Here is a 25,110-nt window from a genome sequence, read left to right as displayed (position 1 = left end):
AGCAGGGGAGGTTTGAGGGGGGAGGGGAGTTGGGTGGGAGGAAGAGGTGGAGTAGGAAGGGTTCCCGGGCCAGTAAGGGAATAGGGAAGGTTTACAGTTATAGAAGGACCTTGGGGTACTGTAGATGAACCAGATCTAGGGTTTTCAACTCCACAAAAAGGATTTGGGGAGTAAGCAGCCAAAAGTTGGGCCGCAGAGGTGGTAGTAGCTGGCAGAGAACCAAAGACAGGGGTCACTGCAGTGCCAGACGGCGGGGTAGAGGTAATTGGAACAGGGGGAACAGTGGAGTTGAGGGAGAGGGGGGAGAAGGCGCACCGTTTTGGGGGTTTTTGGCCACCAGAGAAAGGAGAAGGGAGAGGGGGAAATTGGAGAGGGTCGGGTGGGTCAGGAGGATCGGGCTGGGGCGGCGAGTGGCTGATATTGCCAACCGGAATTGGAGGTTTCAGAGGGGGAGCAAGCGCTACAGTCAACTAGGGATTTTCCATTTTTGTCATCGTAACGAGTTGCAGAGACACCTGACATCTTCAACAAATAACAATACTAGCATAAAATTTATATCTTCTTTCTTCCTCTGCCGAAAGTATGTCTTTTGATAACTATCAGGGTAAGCATATTTTCTCCTTATGGCATGTATAGCAAATAAAGAACCCACATGATTATATTCAAGCCAGACCTTAATTAGCTTTGTCTAGTTATATACGACTGATCGATTGTGTTGTTCAGTTGTTTATATAACCCTCTTCTTGGTTCTGAACATATTTTCTTGTAATTTTCAAAAAAAAAAACAACATATTTTCTTGTAAAAATGTTGGTTCCTTTGCCTTCTTGGACTCATTTTCTTGGAAAGCCATTACCTATTGTTGACATCATTTTACTTCGTTTCCATGGGAAACTTAGTCAAAGGAACCGATGGTCTCGATGGATTGGCTGTAGGTATTGCTTAGCCCTGGGTGTTCAGGTATCCGTTGGTGTTCGGATAAGATATTCTGGATTTTTGTTCTAATTTGTATCACACAGATCTCATTTTAGTAAATTTGTAAGTACGGGCCGGATTCAGATATAACTAACTCATCGGTTTTGATTCTAATTTGTACACATCGTAAAGCCAATAAAGCAACCATATATCATTTGAATTCTGGTTATATCGGTTCAGTTTAGATATACTTGAAGTAAATTCTTAAATTTAAACAAAAAACATAAGAAATAAATACTTATTTATATGGAATTGAGTATTTAAGGTACTTATTTAAAATTTAATTATTTATCTTTAGATATAATATTAAAATAAATATATACTTAAATATTCGAAGTACAAATTTACGTTTTAAATATTTATATTTCATATTAATTAAGACATTGTGTCATCGATAGTTTTTCGGGTTTTTTTTCAATTACCCATTTGGATTCAATTGATAACACTTTAGGTTTGGATATGTTTTGTAACACTGTACAAGACTCATTCAGGGTACGTTTTGCATTTCGGACCACGAACAGAACAGATTTTTCGGTTTGGTTTCGTTATAAATTTTATGCCCATGCCTAGTGTTGCTGCATTGACTTTCGTTTCAACAAAGTCGACTTTCGATAAAGCTAATGAAGTCCATAATTTAGACGCCAAATTATATTATATATTTGAAAGACCACAAAATTTTAAAAGTTTATTACTAGTATAGTGGTTTGATCTATCTCTATATCTACGTAGATAGATGATGGACTATAGATTTGACCCATTTTTACCCATGGTTTTTAAGTGTTTTAGCTACTAATTATTATATTATAGAGTCTATTTATTATATTTATAGGATCATGAGTGATTTGGAGGAAAGTGATGATTTTGGAGCATTTTGGAGATATTTGGAGTAAGCACCCGAGATGGCCATCGAGCACGACAATCGTCCGATATTGAAGAGGAATAATCGATCGATGTAAACATCTTGACATCGATCGACAGCGAAGCGCGCAGAAAGCCCGTTTGGTCTCAGCCGACTTAGAGCCCAAGTCTTCACCTATTTACAAGATTACCCCCGAAGAGTTTTAACCTAAATATATAAGCTTTGCAAACATGTTAGAGGAAAAGTGTGCTTTCTTGTTTTATCTAATGCAGTTTTCATACATAATTACTGTTATGAATTGCTTGGCCATGTCTTAGTAGTTCTCTTTGTTAGATTTATGGTTTAAATAGGTTACGAGGGATTAGCCCCAACTATAGATTGCTAAGTTGTGATATTCATCTTTAGGATTGTCATTAATGTCTGATTCTAGATTAGTTACCTAGAATTTGCCCTAGGAGTGGTAGACATAACCGATAGCTTGCATCTCACCCTGAAATCATCCTAACTGAGCTAAGATTTGCTAAGAGTAAGGCGAGAGCTGATCTAGTGAGCTTAGTGAGCACATTCCACCTGCACATTAACACTTGACCAAGAGCGTCGATCGATATTCCAATAGAATAATCGGTCGACGTTCGACTGGTGACCATTCTAGAAACAAGAGGAACGAATAGAAAATGAACGTAAAAGAATAAAATTGCAGGAATAAAAATGAATGATTGTTCCTTCTCAAATTTAACAAGGAATACTTTTGTTCTTTATTTCTCTACAAAAAAAATGAATGGTAGGGAATGAGAAGAAAAATTATTCCTTATGAATGGTGATATTTTTTTAGGAACGTTAGGGAATGCATTATTCTTCGCCGTTCCCTGGTCACCGTTCATACCCAAAGTGTATCGATTGATATTCCTATAGAATCATCGATCGACACTGGTCAATAGACAAACCTAGAAAGCGAGAGCCTAGTAGTTTGTTTATAAGTGTTGAGCTCTACAATATCATGCGTGCAACTTATTAAGCATCTGTAGGATTATAATCCTGATTACCTGAATAAAAACCCTAACTCTAGCTACTTTCATCTAAGTACCAAAACCCTAATCAATCGAGCAATTACTTTTCTCACAAACCTGCTATTTACATTTAAACATAAAATCAATCTAGCTTAACCAATCTGATTAGATTTATTAGGTTCTCTAGTTCCTTGTGAATTCGATCCCTAAGTACTACAACTGAACCTCTTATTTGAGAGAGTAATTCACTCGTTAGGGTAATTTGAGTGATATCAATAGAGCATTCACTACAGGAAATAAGGGTAGTAATAGCAGACGAAAAACGCTATGAATCATGTATAATAACGCTTCCTTGTCCGCTCTGACAGCGCCCGTTATAATAGGTCCGACCCTTTTAATAGCGGTTTTCGTTTATGCTATAATTAACCGTACAATAATAGCGTTTTTGTTTAAGCAATTGTTAATATTTATAATAACGTTGTATAAATATTATTAAAACTTATTAATTTGATTTTTCCAGTAGCAAAGATAGCAAATGTTTTGTGTTATTAATTAGTTTTTAAATTATTCAAAAATTTATTAATAATAATTATGAATTGATTTTATTTTTTTAAATGTTATATTTATTTCGAATATTTGCAGTAAAAACAATTAAAATTATTAAAAATCTCAATAAATATTAAATTATTTAAAAACCCATAAAACTTATCTTGTTTATACAAACCACAACACAAACATAAACCATTAACACCTATCAAACATTTCATTGTTTACACAAACCATTAACACCAATCAATTTACCATTAATAACCTTTCATAATCATCCGTTCAAACCGTTTCCTCACTGTTCTTCTTCTTCCACAACTCCTCCACCATCGACCCTTCAAACTCGCCACCATATGCTACTTGCGCCTTGTCCAGCTTCTTGTAAGATGTGTTCAGTTATCTGCAACAGACATGAAATATCCATTCGATAAGCAAGACAGAAAAATCAGAAACGCTTTTCCACTTAAACACAACAAACATAACTAGCTTTGAACCTGCAGGTACAGCATCGACATCACAGGTTACAATACCGAGATCAGGCTTTTCCTCTAAAGCTCATAACCCATTGTACATACCACCAGCGTTAAACCCTTTAGCAGATGTGACTTCACCCCCCTATCAAAACAACAAGAACAAAATATTCGACCTTTAGAACTTTGAAGAGATGTAAAGATCGTAACTATATAGAGAAATAGGGAGCATCTGAAAAAAAAAAAAAAACACATTCTTCATATTAAGCAGAGATGGTTTTTCAGTGAACCAACTGGTTTCTAATACAAAAAGAGATTACAGCAACTACAATGTTAAGAGAAGGAAATATTCTTTATCTGTTTCATCTCAGCATTGATCTTTTCGACATCAGAGATCTGTTTTCATAAAAGGGAGTAACTTTCCATCAGCAAACAACAAGTAAAAGCAATATGCAATCAAATAATAGGCAGGATGCATCGCTACTACTATCCACATTATGGCAGGCGATAACTGTTGGATGGTGGCTGACATATTATGAGAGCACGATAACATATGCCAAACGTCATAGGAAAAGAATCTCATATGTTCCTTTTATCTATATTTTTAAATTCTGAGTGTCGGTTAAATGAAAATCAACATGTGTAGAGTACAAAGAGATGCTCCTGAGTCAGAGAACTCCAGGACGAATCACCATTTTTATGTTCATCTCACAAAATTCAGTTTAAGAGAGAGTGAGTGTGAAATTACTTTTTCAAAGAAGAAACAAATTCCCTTTTTAGGGAAGTCGGCTTCATTAGAGTACTCCAAGTCTTCAAAACACCTTTGAAATAAACAGGAAGGCAAATTCGTAAGAGATCCTTTCCAACATTGTCCTTAATTATAGACCAGAGACTAACACCTTTCTCTTTCTCTGCTGGATCAGGCCTTGGCAGCAACAGGAGCGGCCTTCGTCATCCTCAGATTCATCTTCATCCTCAGAGGTTTGATTGGAACGGGACATCTCCTTGAGAAGCCTCTGGAAGGCTTCCGGGAACGGGGAGGAGGTGACGACGCCCATCGCGAAAGGGAGGAGCATCCTGGCGGCTGCGATGGAAATCACTTTTGTCTGGTGCGGCAGAGAGATTTCAGATCAACTCAAGGCCGACGAGGAAGAGAAGAGAAGGAGGCTGAGGTTTGCTAGGGCGTCTAGTACAGCTTACCCAATCGCCTCTCTCTCTCTCTCTCTCTCTCTCTCTCTCTCTTTTTGACCTCTCTCTCGATATGTTCTCAGAAAATAATTGGAAAAAAAAGAAACAAATCTCAAGCGTTGATTCAGTATGATCTAACGGTGCATAGGGTGATCCGCGCCAAACCAATAGAAAACAAAGTTGAAGATAGATAGGATATTGATTTTGGACCTTTGATTTAAAAATCAATCAATGGCTCAGAAAAAAACAGTACAAATTATCTTCTTTTTTTGTTTATAATTATTGTAAAATTATTTAAGCTTTAAATAATTTGATATCATGATTTAAAACTTTTAGTCTGTATCTTGTATTTAAATTTTAAAATTATGTGATTGATTAAATATTGGGAAAATTAGGATGCCTACCAACCATCTATCCGCTATTTAGCACACTGCCAAGAGCCCACATTTCAGACACTGTTGATAATTATAGAGGACACTGATACCCCTATACTTCATATTCGGTGTGTATAGGCAAAATATATCCCAAAGATATGATAGGATTTGTAACAGGATTTGTTAGACCAAAATCACAACCCTTATCTTGTTTACTATTTTAAAATTCTAAATTTTCAGTTTTTTTCTTTATTCCATCATATCCCAACCAATCCAAAAAGTCTCACAACCTCTCTCCTCTCAAAAACATCTCCAATCCATCAAACAAGTCCTAGATTCTCTATCTTAAGACACCAAATAGAACAAGACGAACACCACGTAGATACCATCAGATCCTCCCCTTTGGCAAACTTATTGAGATACCTGAAAAGCCCTCTTTCTCAGAACGATTTGATCGATTCATCATTTCCAAGCAGCTAAAGGTCGTGAAGAAACATGAGGCGTGGTTCTTTTTTTGGTTATTTTTTGCCTGAAAACTAGTAAGATTTTCACTTTGAGAATTCGCATACCTGACTGGCTTGAACTGCATGAAGTTACCTAATTGATCCAGGTAGCGTCTTAGAATTTTTTTCGCCAAGTCGGAGGATGCCGATGAAGATGACGACACACCAAAGAATTCATCTGCGAAACTAAGCATGATCTCTGGTCATGCAAGAGAGATTGAAAGCGAGGCTAAGGTAAATAGTTTCAGAATTTATACACTAAATTATAGCAAGTCTCATATACAGCATAAGTTAAAACTAAGTCATTGTTAGATGTCTAACTTGTGTTTTTGCGAGCTAATACTATTTTCAGATGCCATTTGCTTGTTTTATCCGGTAAATAACATTTTCAAGTATTTTGTGTTTTGTTTTGTTTTGTTAAAGCTAATACTATCTTTTAAAAAGACACATAATGTTTTTAGCCGGCTATACACTACCATGTAGTATAACATTTGCAATTAGCCATATGTTTTTCTAATACAATTACAAATGATATTTCTAATTTGAATGTTAAACTTCATTTAACTAACATGTAAGCAGCATATCTTATAATAAGTCATTTAACTAATTTTATATTGATATGCTACTATTATATATCATATAACGTAAATAATGTGTTAGCAATGCAAATATAAAATTAGTTGTCCATAGCCTAACTTAAAACAAGTTTTGGTGATACTGAGTCATTTAGACGTCTAACCTTTCTTCTTGCGGGATAAAATTATGTTTAGCTCGGGTTTGCCTATTTTATCCGGTTAACAACATTTTTAAGTATTTTGTATTTCCTTTTGTTGAAACTAATATTATGTTTTAAAAAAACATATAATTTTTTTTACTCTTAATAGTAATTTTATGTGTCATCTACCATTCTCTATTTTACTATTAGACTCTTGTTATGTATATTGTTCATATGTAGATTGTTAAATGTCCCTGAGTTTGTATTCTCAAGTTGTTATCCGTGTTGGCAAATAAAATATTGTCTATCACTTTATATATATGGCTAAGTCAAATTGCCACCACTGTTAGGAATGATATATTTGAATCCTTTGTAACCGGCTAAATATGGTCTACGCAATCTAAGATTTAATTTATATGTCCATGATATATTGTAGCCATCCACTACTTCAACTAATAAAAAAGATAGGCTAAAACCTTTCATTTCAATTAAATATGTATGGCTAAGCTAAAATGCAAATAACCATCATTTTCAAGAATAATTAATATATTTGAATCATCTATACCGGCTAAACTCCTCTATACACAAGCTAAGATTTAATATATACATTCATGCTATATTGTAGCCATGTAATTATCATATTATCATAGCATAACTCTTTGATATATCATATTAGAGATTTTTAACTTACTGTAACTATCATAAATATATGAGTTTAACATTTTCCATACGAATTAGCTAGTTGGACCTCCTCAAGCTCATCTCTAAACCTGTTTTACAAGATTAAGCAAATCAAGATTAAGCAAACCTGTTTGAAATAAATATAAGAAAACTAACTATGATCTTTGTGTTAGTTCACATTGCGTCACTGATAAGCAAATCAATATTTTAATGTGTATGGCTAAGTTAAAATGTAAATAACCATCATTTCAAGAATAATATATTTGAATCATTTATAACCGGCTAAAATCCTCTATACACAAGCTAAGATTTAATATATACATCCATTATATATAGTACTCGTCTAATTATCATATTATCATAGCATAGCTCTTTGATACATCATATTAGAAATTTTTAACTTATTGTAGTACTCGAAGAATTTAGCAGTTTCAATACAAATTATTTAGAACTTCTCAAGCTCATCTCCAAACCTCTTTTGCAAGATCAGTTCATTATGTGTCACTGAAAAGAATATAAAACAACTAACTATGATCTTTGTTTGTGTTAGTTCAGATCGTGTCACTGAGTTTTAATCAGAGGATGGTGAAGTAGACCAGGTCCATAGTTTGATTAGCTGGCTAAACAAATAACAACCATATACACGACCAGACAGCCAGCTAATTCTGAGACGGTACCTCTTGATTGTTGGAAAAATGACCCGAATAATATTTTGTACGATATAGAATGAACTCTGGTAGAGAGAACTCATAATCTTGTTCGGGACTGTGATAATGATGATGAATGGTTGGATGCGCTCAAGTGTTTATGTAGAGGAAGAAAATGGAAAAAAGAAGCAAGGAAATTCATGATCTTCTTTGGTTGTTCGCAACTCATGAACTACTAAAGAAATAAGCAGAGAAACTTATGAACTCATGAAATTGTTCAGAATTCATGATTTTTTTTAATTTTGTTTAGATTCATCAGGCAAATGTAAAAAAAAAACAGAAGAAGAAGATGAAGAAAGAAACAACGATAATGAGAGAGAAAACAAGTATTTTTGTTTAATATAACAAAATCTATACTAAATCTTTGCCAAATATCGGCAAATCTAATAAAATATTCTCAGCTAACCTATTAATTGTACTTCCCTATAGGACACAAGTTCTATCTGAAACATTTGAGGCTAATTTCGTCATTACTATTTAAACTTTAAATAATTTGATATCATGATTTAAAACTTTTAGTCTGTATCTTGTATTTAAATTTTCAAATTATGTGATTGATTAAAAATTAAGATTTAATGTTTTATGTGATATAAGTCAATACAAGGTATGTGGTTTGGAGTTTAGGGTTGAAGTTATATTATGAATATGCTGATTTTATTTAGATTTTATTGTTTGTATAATTTCATAATTTAGTATAAAATAAGTGTTATAAATTTAAAATGTTATGATTTAATATTTTTTATATAGATTTTGGAATATGATATAGGGTTTGGGTTTATAAGTAGGGGTAGGGGTATATGTAGGGTTTGTATCATAATGTTTAAAGTTGAATATTTCTGTATGATATATAATGAATGTTTGGATTAAAATGTTTTTAGTTGAAGATATATGTATAAAATGGAATTTTAGATATAGGGTTTGAGATATGTAGTTAGGGTTTAGGGCATGTTTAGGGTTTAGAACTTAAGGTAAAATAATTTTTTTGTTGAACATGATCAAAAACCGTTCTTACCCACACAAGTTTAGAGAGCTTTGTCTTAATCTGTTAGTTAATCAAAAAGTATATACCAGTTTGATCGTCTATTGAACATTACAGTGGACACATAAGAGTTTCTCACTAGTCTCAACAAAATTTAACCTTTTATAAGACTCGATTCATTCAGAAGCCAAAGAAGCCAAGCTCACTCGCTTTTTTCTTCTCAAAGGTTTCGAAGTACTGATTTATAATCGTCACAGCTAGTAAGATTCCAGTCCCTGACCCAATGACTCCCATGAAATCAGCCAAAACAGTGAGTGCACTGATGCAAACTCCTCCAAAAGCAGCTGCTGTTGGGATATACCGATTCAGCTCCTTCTGCAAGTTAGACTCTGTGTCCAGGCATCACCATTTGTTGTTCCTAGTCCTTTTTTATATTTCAAGCAAGTGAGTTCCCAGACCTGGACAGTGTTCAAAATTATTGATCAGTGGAGCTGACTTTTAACAATACCTTTAGCTGCTTAGCTACATCTCTAGCAGAAGACCCGGACACTTCAATCCAAGTCTTTGAGAAGAGCGCACAGGCAGTGAGCATGAAGACGATATAGAATAGAGCATGGAACGGATGAGCTGCCATCTCGGCAAAGCTGTAACCATAGAAAACATATATTCAGAAAACTGAAAACCGAGTTATCATTGTGTTGATGGGGACATAGTAATTGAGCATTTGCCTTGCTGGAGCTGTGATCAAGTAAGCAAGACCACTAACTGGTATAGATTGCCCACTGTACTCTGATTCTTTCCACTGCCCCAATAGGTTTACAAAGAAATTTCCACTGAACTTCCTGTAGAGTGACTGTTGACAAGAAGGATATGCAAATTGTATAAGATAAGGTTCTTTCCTAAAATCCTTTATGCGGAAACAAAAGGAAGTACCTGAGAGATGAAGTAGAGGTTTGAGACAAGAGCAGACTGGAGAATGATTGGCATGTTGAAGGTGTAGAACAGCTTGATACGGTAAGAACCCTGTTGACCACGGGCACTCTTTGATCTCACGGGCAACACAACACGGAAGCCTTGGAAGTAGGTAACGATCAGGAAGATCAAGACCATTGCAAGGTTTTTCCTGTAGAAAGCTTGTCTGAGGGCAGCAACCTTATTGGATTTAGTTATCAGCATATGGAACAAGGCGATCACAGCGCCTTCAAAGTTCAAACTCAGCTCCACGACCAGTGTTGATTGTTGTAGGACTAAATGATTTCCAGATAATGCTTTCACTGCGTCACCACAACAAAAGTTGAAAACTTTATGCATCTAAAAACAATCTCTCGCATAAAAGACTAAAGCTTTTTAACATACCAGATATTGGTTGCAATGAAAAGGGAGATCTCAGAGCTAAGCCCATAACCCTTTTGAAGAAGCTCGTCAAGGCATATAACAATGATACCAGCGAAGAAAAGCTGGAGGATGATGAGAATAGAGTTTCCAACACCAAGCTGACCAACAGGACCGTACATTCCAGAAAGAACATAAGGAACAGCTTCACCAATGGCAATCAAAATCCCAAGAAGCTTCTAACCGGAGTTTCAAGCTAACCACACAACGGAATCTGTGTTGAACATGATCAAAGACCGTTCTTACCCACACAAGTTCAAAGAGTTTTGTCTTCACCAGAGACCTAAAAAGCTTAGCATCAATCACCTCAACTTGAGAAGACATCAACGGAAGAACAATAAGTGAGGTAACATATAAACACATTACCCTTCATACTGCATTGTGACAGTGTTTTCAATCTCTGCAAACTTGATATGAGAAAATTGTGCTTGCCTGCGATCTGAAATAACCATAACAATGGATAAATAAGTTCTTAAAAGGGTTTATAAATCTGGCAAGCCGGCTAATCAAAACTATTGCTCACCTCGGAGAATGGACATTTCTTACGCTCTTGTATCTGCAACGAAATGCAGAAAATCAGAACACGAAACAGACCCAAATTAAACTAAAACAAATGCCAACACATTCTGAAAATGTCTACTAAATTGGAAGCGTCCGAATCAAAAGGAAGCAATATGAATCACCATGATTAAGGATCCTTTGAACAGAAATCCTTGTCACTCTAGAACCAGCTGGAAACCACACCCTCTTCAATCTTTCAACTTTCAACGCCTGATGAAAAAAATGAAAGCCAACGCAACATTAATCATTGAAGAAATGATAAAGGAGAAGTTTTTTTTGGCTTAGAACGATATTCGACAGATCGAGATGAGGTAAGATTCGAAACCTAACAGAGAGAGAGAGGATCAAAACGTGGTGTGGTGGGGGTGGTGGGATGGCGAGCGTGCCATCGAAAGGAGGAGGAGGATCCGTCAAAAGACAGAGAAGCTGGGTTTTTCGATTCCTGGTTTAAGAATAATTAAATTATTTTTTATTAAAATTTGAGATATTTAACATTTACGATAGCATTTAATTTTGGATCTGAAATGATAAGGCGTCTACACTTAGTAAATTAACGCGGCTAAATTTTTTTATTTTCCCGCGATACCAAACATAGCGTTTTAACTATTAAAAAAGCCAGTGTTCGTATACAATAGCAGAAATGTCATAAACGCTATAATCTGATGCTATTAATACTCATATTTTCTGTAGTGATTCGATTCTATTCTCTTAAATATGTTGGATGGGTTTAATACTTTTGGGCTTTAACCGCCAAAACATGATGGAGCAGGCATGCGTTTTAATGGGAATGGTAGTTCTTCCTGTCCTCTAATTACTTGTTTCGGGTTTCTCTGGACATTAGCGAAATAAAGATGTCAAAACTTGGGAAATTCGTATGTCATTCACAGTGTTATAAAACTCAACCCGGACTTGCAGTTGAACCATCAGACTTGGTAATCCGGTTTGGATTTAAAAAAAAAACTTTATTTAAAACTCTGTTAAAACCTACAAAAAAAAACGCTAAAACCCAGAACCCGGCTACCGGTTGAACCGATGGGTGATTCGATATGTATCACCTTTGACTTAAATTATTATATTTAGAATATTCTAATATATTTATAAATGTTTAGATGCATGATGAAGATATTTTGGATGTAATGCTCCAATTTTACAAAAGTTAGCTACACAAATATTTAGTCAACTTAAGGTTGCATCTAGTTGTGAGTGTAGTGGATCAATATTTGAAAAGATGCATACCAAAAAAAAAAACTGATTTGAACATCAACAATTCGTTTATGTCTATTACAATTTACGGTTGCAAAGAATATAAATCGTTTGCGTATTTTTTTAGTTTACTTTTGCAGTTGACATGTTATTAGAATCTTTTCGATGTTTTGCTTTTGATTTATTGTAATTTAACAATTAATTTCATTATTCACATTAGATATTCAAATATTTATTAATTTTAATTTTATATATATTTTTATTATATATCTAATTCCTAATTTGTTACAGATATATATATATATATATATATATATATATATATATATGTATTTATTAAAACTAATTAAACTATTGACCAATGGTTTGTCCACGGTTGACCTAACGATCCAGTGACCAAGAAATAGTATGGCTTATTGCCTGGATTGGGATTAAAAAAGTTGGTTATTCATCATCATTATTTTGAATAAACTATAATTTTTGGAAAATGGATTTGGAAATGAGCGAGCTATTTTAATTTATCTGTAACATAAGTGTAACATGTTCGTCGCTGAAAATTCCTCTTTCATGATATTGATCAACTTTGATAAAGAAGTGGATAAAAGGAGAGAAAGTTAATATAAAATTAACTGCCTACCAAATAATTCATTAGGTGTAATCATATATAGTTAGTTAGTGTTTCAGTCGATGGAATAATAGACTTTTAGCCATGCATTTGTAATCATTTCGGTGAGCGGTAGGTCACCGCGATACAATGTGAACGAACTAAATCGTAGGTTTTCCTTTTGTTATCTTCGCAATTCTCTATGTCATGACAGAGATTACCACATTCAAAACAAACCTTAAAAATTTGACAGATAAATAGATGAAAAGAAAATTATCAAATATCTTTTAGTATTGAAAAAACTTGCTTGATATAATGGCCAATTAGCTATTTTGCATAATAATTTTGCAAACTTCTTATATATATCATTGTGATAAATGATGATAACAAGAAAATTTCCAAAGAAGATTATTAATCTATGAGCATACTAAGCATTAATTACATCAGTAACAAGTAACTTATTTGATTGCTTATGGGACCAAATTGAAAAGCTAAGACTATTTTTTTTTATTCCCTTTCGTAACTCCTAAATTCCAAAAGCTCACATGTGAGGTGTGTGTGTGTGTCTGCATGAGCATATACATATATACTATACATTTATATGTGCGTACATTAAGTTAACAAGAAGAAAAGGGGATGTGATCATGAATCAACGACATAGGGCGGGGATGAAATTTAAGGGACCATAGGCGATTTATTAACAATTTTAACCAAAATATAATTTTTTTTATAAATTTGGAGTCCAAATTTTCTTTTTGGAAACCTATGTCTATATATTTTTCTTCAAAACTTTTGGGACATTTGGCAAATATTTCATTTAGCATGGTCCATGATCGGCCTGCAACTACACAAAGGTATACTCTTGGTATGCAAATTTAAATTCCCAAGCAAATAATATTTTTTTACTTCTTTTTTGTTATCCTTTTTGACTTATGTACTGACCATGATTATTCAAAGACCTCCTTGGCAGTCCGGTCTCCCCACAAATGTTTGTCCAGAGCGACTTGGATTTGATGTTTGACTTTAAATGCTCGGCAACTCAAATCGCAGGCTTTGAAAAGGACCTCACCTCCGAGAAAATCAGGAATGCCTTCTTCTCCTTACCAAACAATAAAACTTGTGGCCCTGATGGGTATTCTAAAGAGTTCTTTATCTACGCATTGTCTATCATCGGCCCTGAAGTAACTGAGGCGATTCGGGAGTTCTTTCATTCTGGGTGCCTTCTCAAACAATGGAATTCTGCTTCTTTGGTCCTTATCCCGAAGAAAACAAATGCTTCTCTTACCACAGACTTTCGACCGATTTCCTGCCTCAACACTGTGTATAAAGTTATCTCCAAGCTGCTTGCATCTAGGATAAAGGAGATCCTGCCGCTCATGATATCCAAGTCCCAATCAGCGTTTCTTCCGGTGCGATTATTAGCTGAGAACGTTCTATTGGCAACAGACCTTGTTAACGGCTATAATACCCAGGCTGCGACCCACCGCAGTAAGCTCAAGGTTGACCTACGGAAAGCCTTTGATACGGTTCGGTGGGACTTTATACTGGCTACACTTCGTGCTTTAGCCATACCTGAAAGCTTTATCAGCCTTATTACGGAGTGTCTCTCAACGGCTTCATTCTCTATATCAGTGAACGGCATATCAGAAGGTTTCTTCAAGAGAACAAAGGGGATACGGCAAGGCGATCCTCTATCGCCTTACCTCTTCGTCCTGGCAATGGAATGCCTCTCAAGACTGTTTCACGCCCGCTATGAATCTGGGACTATCCGATATCATCCTAACACCGAGCATTTAAAGTTATCTCATCTCATGTTTGCGGATGACGTCATGGTCTTCTTCGATGGAAGCAGCAGTAGCCTCCACGGGATCTCAGAGTGCCTTGATGACTTTGCGTCTTGGTCCGGTCTTCATATGAATACTTCCAAAACTGAGATCTTCACCATGGGATTGGACCAAAGAGAATCCTCGGCCATCCAAAGCTATGGATTCTCTTTTGGTAAATTCCCCATAAGGTATCTTGGTCTTCCTCTCATGAGCCGTAAACTGAAAATCTCGGAATATGCCCCTCTTATGATGAAGATCACAGCTTGCTTCCGCTCCTGGTCAACGAAAATGCTTTCTTTCGCTGGTAGAATACAACTTCTCAAAACCGTCATCTTCGGCATTGTTAATTTCTGGATCTCGGCATTTATCTTACCCAAAGGTTGTATAAAGGATATTGAGTCCCTCAGTCCCCGTTTCCTTTGGTCAGGTAGTATTGACAAGAAAGGCATCGCTAAGGTAGCCTGGTCTACCTTTTGCTTGCCAAAAAATGAAGGAGGCCTTGGACTTAGAAGCTTCTTGGTGTGGAACCAGGTTCTATGCTTAAAGTTCATCTGGATCTTGCTTTCGAATTCCCAATCTCTTTGGGCGGATTGGCACAGAAGTGTCCATCTTCTCAATAAATGCTTCTGGACAATTGAACCTTCAAATGGCGTTTCTTGGGCCTGGAAGAGACTCCATAAGCTCAGACCTCTAGCCCTTCAGTTTTTCAGAACAGTTCTGGGAAACGGTCAACATACCAGCTTCTGGTTTGATATATGGACGCCGTTGGGACAGTTAATCGACTACATTGGTCCTCTTGGTCCACGAGCTTTAAGAATTATGAGAACCGCTATGGTTGCTGATGCAATAGTAGGCTCAAATTGGTCACTGCCTCATCCAAGATCAGCGCAAGAAGTGGAGCTTCATGCCCACCTCACCACTATCTCTCTTCCTTTAAATGTGGATATTGAGGATGACTTTGAATGGATTGCAGGAGACTCACCGTTGCGGACATTTAACTCTTCCACGACGTGGGAAGTATTGAGGCCAAGACAACCGGTTAAAGATTGGGTTGATGTTGTCTGATTCAAGGGGGTGGTACCGAAGCACGCCTTCACGATGTGGGTTGCCAACTATGACAGACTCCCAACGAGAGAAAGGCTTGCGGCTTGGGGAATGCCTGTCCCGATCACTTGTACTTTCTGCTCCAGAGATACTGAAACAAGAGATCATCTGCTGTTATCATGCGAGTATAGCATGGAGGTGTGGAGAGAGGTGTTCTTCAGATGCCAACCACCCTCTACATCGATCACCAACTGGGCGGAGCTGCTCTCCTGGATCCGAGACGCGAGGAACATGGACATGAAGCTGCTGCGGAAAATAGCTTCACAAGCATCAGTGTTTCACCTCTGGAAACAGAGGAACAATCTGCTTCATAACCAAATATCTATCCATGCGGCTTCAGTGTTCTCTGAAATTGATAGGGAAGTAAGAAACATAATCTTCGCCAAGAGGGAGCGTAAACACTTCAGCTCTCTCATGTCTCTTTAGTTGCGTTAATCTAGTTGTTGTTAGAATTATTATCCTTGATCCATCTTGTTTTTTCTTTCTTTTTGCCAAGATGGCTCAGAACTAAGGTTTCATTGTAGATCTTTTTTTCATTAATATGAAATTTACAATTTAGCAAAAAAAGAATATAACGTGAATTTGGCCCATACCTCCATTATCAAATTGAATATCATTTGCTTAACTAGCTAGGCCCTCAGAAATTCCATTTAAAGCCTCTTTTGCACCAGCAATCACATACATCATCTCTCCATCTTGCATCTCACTTATTCACCACTTGCATTGTACACTTATGTTTCATGCATATGTGTATATCTATCGTGTGTCTTCCTATCCATAGAATGATGGAAAACTGATTGAGAGAGAGAGAGAGAGAGAGAGAGAGAGAGAGAGAGAGAGAGAGAGAGAGGGTTTTTTTGCTTTGAGATTCTTTTCTTAGTGTGCTTAGCAAGAGTGATTGACATCAGAATGAAAATCTCTAAATATATAGTGAATGTTTTGATTTCTATTTTCTCTTATATTTCTTTTGTTCTATCATTTGTCATCTGTTCATCTCTTGAAGTTACCATCGATGACCATCCACCAAGCAATCTCAAGAAGAAAGGGTCTCTGCTACAAGACTGAAAGAATATTCCTAGATATTCTCGGTTAGTTTGTATAGTCAAACGTTAGAATGATCTCTCCTGGATTGTAGGAAGATCTCATAACAACTCTGTACATATAACATCTCGTAGATCGTTCTGTTTCGATTAAGGAAATACAAAGTCTTTCATGGTATCAGAGCTATAGCTCTTATGATCCAATTTTTCTTCTTTTCTTTTCTCTTCGTTCTGTACCGTTTTCAAAATCAACCTTCATGGCTGTGGTGGAATGGGTGTTTGGAGTCACAAACATTAAGACGCACATTCCGTTTGTGCTTGACCTTGACGTCTTCAATTATGATACTTGGCATGAGTTATTCTTGACGCATTGTTTAGCCTTCGATGTCCTTGGACACGTCGACGGTATGTCCAATCTTACTGGTGCTGATGATACACCATGGAAGAAGAAGGATGGACTGGTGAAGCTCTGGATCTACGGGACTCTAGCGCCACCGCTGTTCAAGACCTGTTTCAAAACAGGAGGTGCAGCATTGGATATTTGGCTTCGTATCGAAAACCAGTTTCGAAACAACAAAGAAGCCCGAGCTATTCAGCTCGATAACGATCTTTGCACAAAGGAGATCGGTGATATGTCGATACATGACTACTCACTGAGTCTAAAAGCCATCGCTGACCTTCTCGAAAACGTTGAAGCGCCTGTCAGTGACAAGACTCTGGTGATGTATATGCTCAACGGTCTCAACGAGCGCTTTGATCACATCATTAACGTGATTAAACACCAGAAACCATTCCCAACGTTTGACGAAGCTCGAAACATGTTGGAGATGGAGAAAACTCGCCTCAAGAAACTGCACAAGGGTACCGTTGTTCACTCAGACAATTCATCCTCCTCAACTGCGCTGGTTTCAATACATTCCGAAGGCAAACCAGGAAATCAGCAACTAACCAGTCTCGTAATAACAGAGGAAATAAACGAGGATGACGTGGACGTGGGCGCTACAACAACAACTACAACTACAACCGTCAGCCTTACAACAATTGGGGAATGCCTATGCCTTTCTGGCCTGGTCAATACAACTGGCAGAACGGATCTCAAGCGCCTTGGATGACCTATCCGACTCCAGCGTACAACCCACGTGCGATCACTTCCCAACATTCCAACAATCAGCAGGAGGCTCACTACGTCGATCACAGTCAGCCTACAACTGATTTTGCATCGGCCTTCAACACCATGACTCTCCAAGAGCCATCAAAAAACTGGTATATGGATTCAGGGACGTCATCACACCTTGCATCTAGCTCAGGTATGCTTCATTCTGTTCTTAATTTGAACACCGGAAATGCAGTGGTTGTAGGTAACGGTTCCTCTATACCCATTAATCAAACTGGTAGCTCGTTTATACCTTGTCCAACACGACCTCTGAAACTTCAAAACGTTCTTGTTGCCCCCAAAATTGTCAAAAACCTTGTTTATGTTCGACATTTCACTACTGATAATTGGTGTACTGTTGAATTTGACCCTTTTGGCTTTTTTGTGAAGGACCTGCAAACCAAAAAAACAATACTCTGCAGTGATTCTTCAGGTGATCTTTACCATGTGCCACCTTCGCTCTAAATCTCACCAACACTCTGTTTTCGTTGCTGAGACACCCTCTTTGTGGCACAAACGCCTTATCCACGCAAACAATGAGACTCTTCGGTCTGTTATTTCTTCAAATTTGTAATAAAGACAGTGTTGGACCTAATTTTGGGTAATACCTTAACGGGCCGCGATCAAAGACATGGGCCTTATGGAGCTAAAGCCCATAGCGAATAGTCGAGTTCGAAGAAGAGTCATCGAGGTCGTCGGAGATCGCGGAACAAGAGACGAAGATCTCGGAACCGTTATGAAACATCTTGAGGTCGACTTACTATAAAGGAAGAAGACGGAATATGAAGAAAGACACGTTGAAAACCCTAGAGAGAGCTACACACATACATCGACCTTATTTTCTCTTGTTCTTAGATCCTCTTCTTTACCGATCTCACCTGTGTAATTCGATCTAGTTCAACTTATTGTATTCAATCTTATTCATCAATAAAGTCCATTTTTGCCTACCGGAAATTGTTAACATCGTTGTGTTCTAAAGATATCGTTGCCTACATCTTTTGTCTTCCCTAGATCAAACTCCCGATCACTATCAAATACTTAGTATATATTTTAGGTTCTACACACAGCTTACCTTTTTGTAATGCTTGTCAGTTGGGGAAACACTTAAAACAACCTTTCTTTACTTCGGGAAATAAAAGCTTGCATCCATTTGATCTAATTCATTCAGACTTATGGACATCTCCTATTCCTAGCCTAAGTGGCATCAAATACTATGTTCTTTTCCTTGATAATTTTTCTCACTATTTATGGGTTTATCCATTAAGAAACAAAAGTGATGTGTTTGCTAAATACATTCACATTTCCTCTTTTGTCAAAACCCAGTTCAAAGCCAATACATGGAGTTTCAATGTGATAATGGTGGTGAATACAAGAACTCTAAATTTCTAGAGCATTTCGCTCAAAATGGTATCAATGTTCGTTTCTCATGTCCTTACACCTCTCAACAAAACGGCAAATCTGAGAGGATGATTAGGACTGTGAACAATGCCATTAAAACTCTCTTGTTCCAAGCGAAAATTCCCCCTTCATACTGGCCTGAAGCTCTTCACGCTGCTGTTCATGTCCTTAATATTCTTCCTTCTTCAGCCATTGTAGCTAAAACACCTCACTTCCTCATTTATGGCAAGCACCCTACGTACGATCATCTCCGTACATTTGGATGTCTTGCGTTTCCTAACATGAACCACTCTCCAGCTCATAACCTCTCTCCAAGATCAACACCATGTCTCTTTTTGGGTTACCCTGTTCACCACAGGGGATACCGCTGTTTAGACCTCAAAACAAATCGAATCATCATCTCTAGACATATGATTTTCGATGAGTCAACTTTCCCCGCTGCCAAACCTGAACCGCAAACATCTTACAGCTTCTTGGATAGCTTTGAAACTCCCTGTGCCATGTTCAGGTCAATACTTGAGACTCCTCAGGTGCAACCTAAACCAACGAGCACTCCCACTGCTCCTCTTGTTCCTTCATCTCAAGAACCTACCTTAAACACCACGCAACCTCCTGCTCCATCCCGCTCCCGAATGACCACAAGAGGTCAGGCTGGGATTGTCAAACCCAAGAAAATATTCAACCTCCATGTCTCTTCTGTGTCTAGAATCCCATCAAACCACCAAAAAGCTCTAAGTGATCCGAACTGGAATCCTGGAATGACCAAAGAGTACGGTGCTCAAATTAAGAATAAGACTTGGAGTCTAGTACCCAGGCCTTATGGTGCTAATGTGATTAACTATTTGTGGCTGTATAAGCATAAATATGATGCAGATGGAGTCTTAAAATGTCACAAAGCTGGTGTTGACTATGATGAAACATTTAGCCCAGTGGTGAAACCTGCTTCTATCCGGACAGTTCTTAATGTTGCTTTGAGTAGAGGATGGCAAATCAAGCAACTAGATGTCCAGAATGCATTCCTCCATGGTACCATATCAGAAACTATTTATATGCATCAACCCCCTGGTTTTGTTGATAGGAACCACCCAAAACATGTATGCAAATTGGAGAAAGCTCTCTATGGACTTAAACAAGCACCAAGAGCTTGGAATGCAAGAATCAGTCACTTTCTCCACTCGCTTGGGTTCAAATCCACCAAATCAGACAGCTCTCTGTTCGTGTACAAGAAAGGTTCTCAGATGGCCTATCTTCTTCTATATGTAGACGACATTGTGCTCACTGGTTCCTCTCCGACCTTGCTCGCCACGATCATCAACAGTCTAAAGCAAGAGTTCCCAATGACGGATATGGGCCAGCTATCACACTTTCTTGGAGTTAAGGTTCAATACAACAAAGCCGGCTTACTTCTCTCTCAACAACAATATGCCTTGGAGATAATTGAGAGAGCGGGAATGAAAGAATGCAAAACAGTTAGTACACCAGTTGACGTTCAATCCAAGTTATCAGCAGAGGATGGTGTCAAACTCGGCAACCCGACTCATTACAGAAGCTTGGCTGGGGCTCTCCAATATTTAACCTTCACCAGACCTGATATAACGTATGCTGTGCAGCAAATCTGTATGTTCATGCACGACCCTCGTAGCTCTCACTTCAATGCCCTAAAGAGAATAATCCGATACGTTCAGGGCACAATATCTCACGGGGTACAGATTTACAAGTCCAAGCTAGACACATTGACAGCTTACTCCGACGCTGATTGGGCTGGGTGTCCAGACACTAGGAGGTCTACTTCTGGATACTGTGTATACCTTGGAGACAATCTGTTATCCTGGTCGTCAAAGAGACAACACACGATCTCACAGAGCAGTGCGGAGGCTGAATATCATAGCGTAGCAAACACCATAGCTGAGACGTGCTGGCTAAGAAACCTACTGTTGGAGATGCACATCCCTATGCGCAAAGCCACTCTGATCTTTTGTGACAATGTAAGCTCAGTGTATCTCTCAAGCAATCCAGTCAAACATCAAAGAACGAAACATGTTGAGCTTGATCTCCATTTTGTACGAGAAAAAGTGGCCCTATGTGAAGTTAAAGTCCTTCATGTTCCTACAGAATACCAATATGCTGACATCTTCACCAAAGGACTACCCAGTTCACTATTCAACTCATTTAGGACCAGCTTGAACGTTCGCAAATCCCACGTCCAAACTGAAGGAGGGTGAAAGAATATTCCTAGATATTCTCGGTTAGTTTGTATAGTCAAACGTTAGAATAGATCTCTTCTAGATTGTAGGAAGATCTCATAACAACTCTGTACATATAACATCTTGTAGATCGTTCTGTTTTGATTAAGGAAATAAAAAGTCTTTCAAAAACAATGTACTTCTTATTTTATTTAAGTAGTTATTGTTCCCTCATTTATGAAATCTTAGAACTGGTGTATTTAATACTAGAATTAATTTAGGATTTGAATGGCATGCAGTTGAGTCATCAAATGGTACACAGCATAAAGCTTCATGGCATTCTCTTATGGGTTTCAATGGGACTTCTTATGCCAATGGGAATTCTCTTCATTAGAATGGGCAATAAAGCTAATGAAAATGGAAGAAAAGTTTAAGTGTTCTTCTACCATCATGCCATTTTCCAGGTAATTTAATTATTAGTAGTCACCTGACAAATAATTATAATGATGTAAAATGTATATTGTTGATAATTTTGTATCATTCTTGAATTTGGGATATGAAAATTTTAATTCTAACTCATAATGACATCTCGCTTGGTGATTAGATAAGGAATATAAAAATTTTAAAATTAAAAATTCAAGAAGCACTCGTAGTAGTCTTAAATTTACTCAATTTCAACAGCTAGATATTACATGCACTGAAGTTACTTTCAAATAGGTAGCTTATGAAGGAATTTCTTCTTGAGTTTTTATAGCTATGATAATGATTTCTTGAATATTAAGGGAAAGAAGCTTAGGACACACTATGATTATACTCTTAGACACATACTCGAATCCATTAACACACACACAAAATACAGAAGATTTTCTCTTCATTTATTTATGAGACTGCATAATTATTTAATTTTCTTAAATAAATATGTGCAGATACTAGCAGTGGTTTTAGCAACAATAGGAGCTATTATGTCTTTAAGAACATTGGAGAACTCTTTTGACAACAACCATCAAAGGCTTGGCTCTTTATGCTACTATGTGGCTCCAATTCTTGACCGGCATCTTCAAGCCCTCTAGGTACATATACATTTTTTTTATCTATGATATCCATAATCTATACCTCAGTCCTCACACTTCTCGCGATTTACTGGCTGCATTGTAGAGGGTGCAAAAGGAGGTTGAAATGGTTCTTGTTACATTGGATTCTTGGAACAATAGTGTCAATAGTTGGCATAAGGGCTTATAATAAGAAGACATCATCAAGCAGAGACTCAAGTCTTTGGACAAATTGCACCCAAAAAAAAAAAAAAGTCTTTGGACAATCTTGTTTACAGCTCTACTATCTTGTCTAATTCTGTCTAATTCAAGACAAAAGGGAGCATTTTCAAAAGCAAAGAGTTTTTCTTGATGAACTTGATAATCATCATAACAATAACACAAATGGAAGGAGTGACATTCAAGTGGTAACAAGAAGTCACCATGAACAAAAGGTTTATGGTTCCTACCTTGTCGCAAAAGTAACGCACTTGTGAATCAGTTTAAATCGATTTGATTAGTATGAAAATCAATTATATAAGGACTTGACTTGATCTTTTTGGATGTAGTAGTCAATATCACATATATTTTTCACACACTTTTTTTTATGATGTATGCTGTTGGATTTGCTTTGGTTTGTTATTGTAAATACATTTTTTTTCTTCGTATATTGCATTTGAATAGTATATTGTTTAACATGATAAAAAAAAAAAAAGAGAGAAGGTCATTTTAAAGTGAAAATGCGGGATCTATTTTTTTCTCTTAAAAGGGGTCAAAATTTGGTATTTAATATTTATCAAAGATTCAGCAGTAAGGTATATCAACGGAATAAAATAAAAACAAAATTAGTTAATCAATTCAATAGAAAAACATATAGTTAAAAATATAACTCAATAAAAAACATCATTTTACACTAGCTTTTCTTTGGGAGGTGACGTCAACAAGCTCTTCTAGCTGAGAGTGGCCCAACATGATTTATTCAAGCTCCGTATTGGTGTCAATTAGGTGAAGCAGAGATGATTTGAGAATGAGGGTTTGATAATAGGATAAGTTTGGATGTAGATTAAGCGAAAAAGTTTGAACTTGGGAATAAGGGCATGTAGTAAGACTATGTATAGGACTTGTTCTGTATTCATTAGTTGATTTTGAGTGTGGGGACAGTGAAAAGGGACAAGGTGGAGCTCAAAGCATTTAAAGAGGGAGCAGTTAGCTACGCTTCCTTGGAGAAGAGGCTCGGTTATATGAGAAGCTTGTAAGGGGAGAGCTTTCCGATGAAGAAGGGGAAGAGAAGTACTGTGTGGATTTCTTCAGGAAAGGAGTAGAACATGGAGAAGATTTTATAATTATGGACTGTTTCATCACCACCTGAAGATTTGAAAGCAGATGGTGAACAAGATGAGGGTTCGTTGTTTGGCACCAGATTTGCTGGACTTGGACGTGCGGTAGGGACAGCTGATATAATAAATCAACATGTGCGTATGGTCAGGTAAATACCATTGTTGTCTCTCCTTTTTCTCTATAAGCAGCACAAAGAGAAGAAAGCAAAGCAAGTCCGCAATAACAAGGTAAGGGACAAAAACTTGATTTTTCCATGTTTACACTTAGCCAAGCTTTCGGTTGTGGAGAGTTTTCTTAGGAGCCAAAAATCATTGCTCTGTTTCCAATCAACTGAGAGTAAAGAAACATCATTCATTACACCAATTCTAAGTTTGCTTAAATAGTTTTACTAGTATGTTATTATGTAAAGATAAGTAATTTTTTACCAGTATCTGTTAATAGAGAGGATTATGCGTATAAACATATATCTACTAGTGATGCTTTCAAAGGGATATATGTACTGTGTTGTTAAATTATGTCAATCAACGATTCAACACCAAGATACAGCACTCACATCGCAAAATGCAAGTCTATTAGTAGTTGGTTAAATATATTAATCACACGTTGTTTTATGATTGACATTTTGGCCAAGTGGTCTAAGGCGCCAGATTTAGGCTCTGGTCCGAAAGGGCGTGGGTTCAAATCCCACAGCTGTCATATTTTCATTTTTTTTTGTTTATTTACATATTTCAGAGTCAAATAATACCTAAACAATAAACAAACTTGTTCGGAAAAATCAAATAAGGCAGAACCATGTTTGTTATGGTATGGCGCGTAGTTGATCTTAAATATAGTTGTGACCAAATGTATGTCTCGGCGAGATTCAGACATTCAGTACAACAATCAACTATGAAAGAATCTTCAAAGCGTAGCTTGTACAACAAAAACTCAGCTGCATAATCAAGAATTAAAAAAAAAAACTCACGATAGGGGAAGATAATATAAAGGAATAAACCAGCAAACCCTCTAACGGCATCCGAGTTCTTCTCAGTTGCTTCTTTTTAATCAAATTACCATTCCACCTCGTTTGGAGTTTTTCTACACCAATCCGTTTTTTTTAACACCACATATATTAATCAGACGGATCCTCTAAGGAGGAGAGGGAGAGTTCATGTTGCATAGACTAGCTTTTGCTAACAAGTCAGAAAAGCATTACATGCTCTTGAATGAATGAAAAGGAACCGGCGATAAAAGAAGAAGATAGATGCTCGATATCCCGTGTTACAAAAAAAAAAAAAA

The 25,110-nt window shown here is 36.9% G+C and overlaps 3 protein-coding genes, 1 non-coding gene and 1 pseudogene across 4 annotated transcripts in view; 3 read left to right on the top strand and 2 right to left on the bottom strand.

Annotated features, from left to right (window-relative positions):
- Positions 1-4,913, bottom strand: part of LOC106330209 (pollen-specific leucine-rich repeat extensin-like protein 2) — a 6,562-nt gene extending 1,649 nt beyond the window's left edge. Inside the window, exons 1-4 of the mRNA XM_013768724.1 lie at positions 4,755-4,913; positions 3,961-4,000; positions 3,797-3,879; positions 96-470 (exon numbers count right to left, since the gene is read on the bottom strand). Of these exons, the coding sequence (XP_013624178.1) occupies positions 96-470; positions 3,797-3,879; positions 3,961-4,000; positions 4,755-4,913 (657 nt within the window). The remainder of the gene's footprint in view (positions 1-95; positions 471-3,796; positions 3,880-3,960; positions 4,001-4,754) is intronic.
- A 4,169-nt stretch (positions 4,914-9,082) lies between these two features.
- LOC106330200 lies at positions 9,083-10,933 on the bottom strand (annotated as a pseudogene).
- A 4,753-nt stretch (positions 10,934-15,686) lies between these two features.
- Positions 15,687-16,118, top strand: LOC106330186. Its single transcript, XM_013768713.1, has one exon. The coding sequence runs from the start codon at positions 15,687-15,689 to the stop codon at positions 16,116-16,118; it is 432 nt and encodes a 143-aa protein (XP_013624167.1).
- A 483-nt stretch (positions 16,119-16,601) lies between these two features.
- LOC106330176 (cytochrome b561 domain-containing protein At4g18260) lies at positions 16,602-23,011 on the top strand. Its single transcript, XM_013768706.1, is given in 6 exon segments — positions 16,602-16,754; positions 21,763-21,930; positions 22,393-22,481; positions 22,483-22,536; positions 22,622-22,959; positions 22,962-23,011. Coding segments are annotated over 6 exon segments (852 nt in total).
- A 1,437-nt stretch (positions 23,012-24,448) lies between these two features.
- On the top strand, positions 24,449-24,528 carry TRNAL-UAG. Its single transcript has one exon. It is a non-coding gene; the product is annotated as a tRNA-Leu (tRNA).
- Positions 24,529-25,110: the final 582 nt, after the last annotated feature.

Source organism: Brassica oleracea, chromosome C1 (assembly GCF_000695525.1).
Source record: "Brassica oleracea var. oleracea cultivar TO1000 chromosome C1, BOL, whole genome shotgun sequence".
Lineage (NCBI taxonomy): Eukaryota > Viridiplantae > Streptophyta > Magnoliopsida > Brassicales > Brassicaceae > Brassica > Brassica oleracea.
Note: the sequence above shows the minus strand (reverse complement) of the source record. Positions and strands in the feature narration are given on the sequence as shown.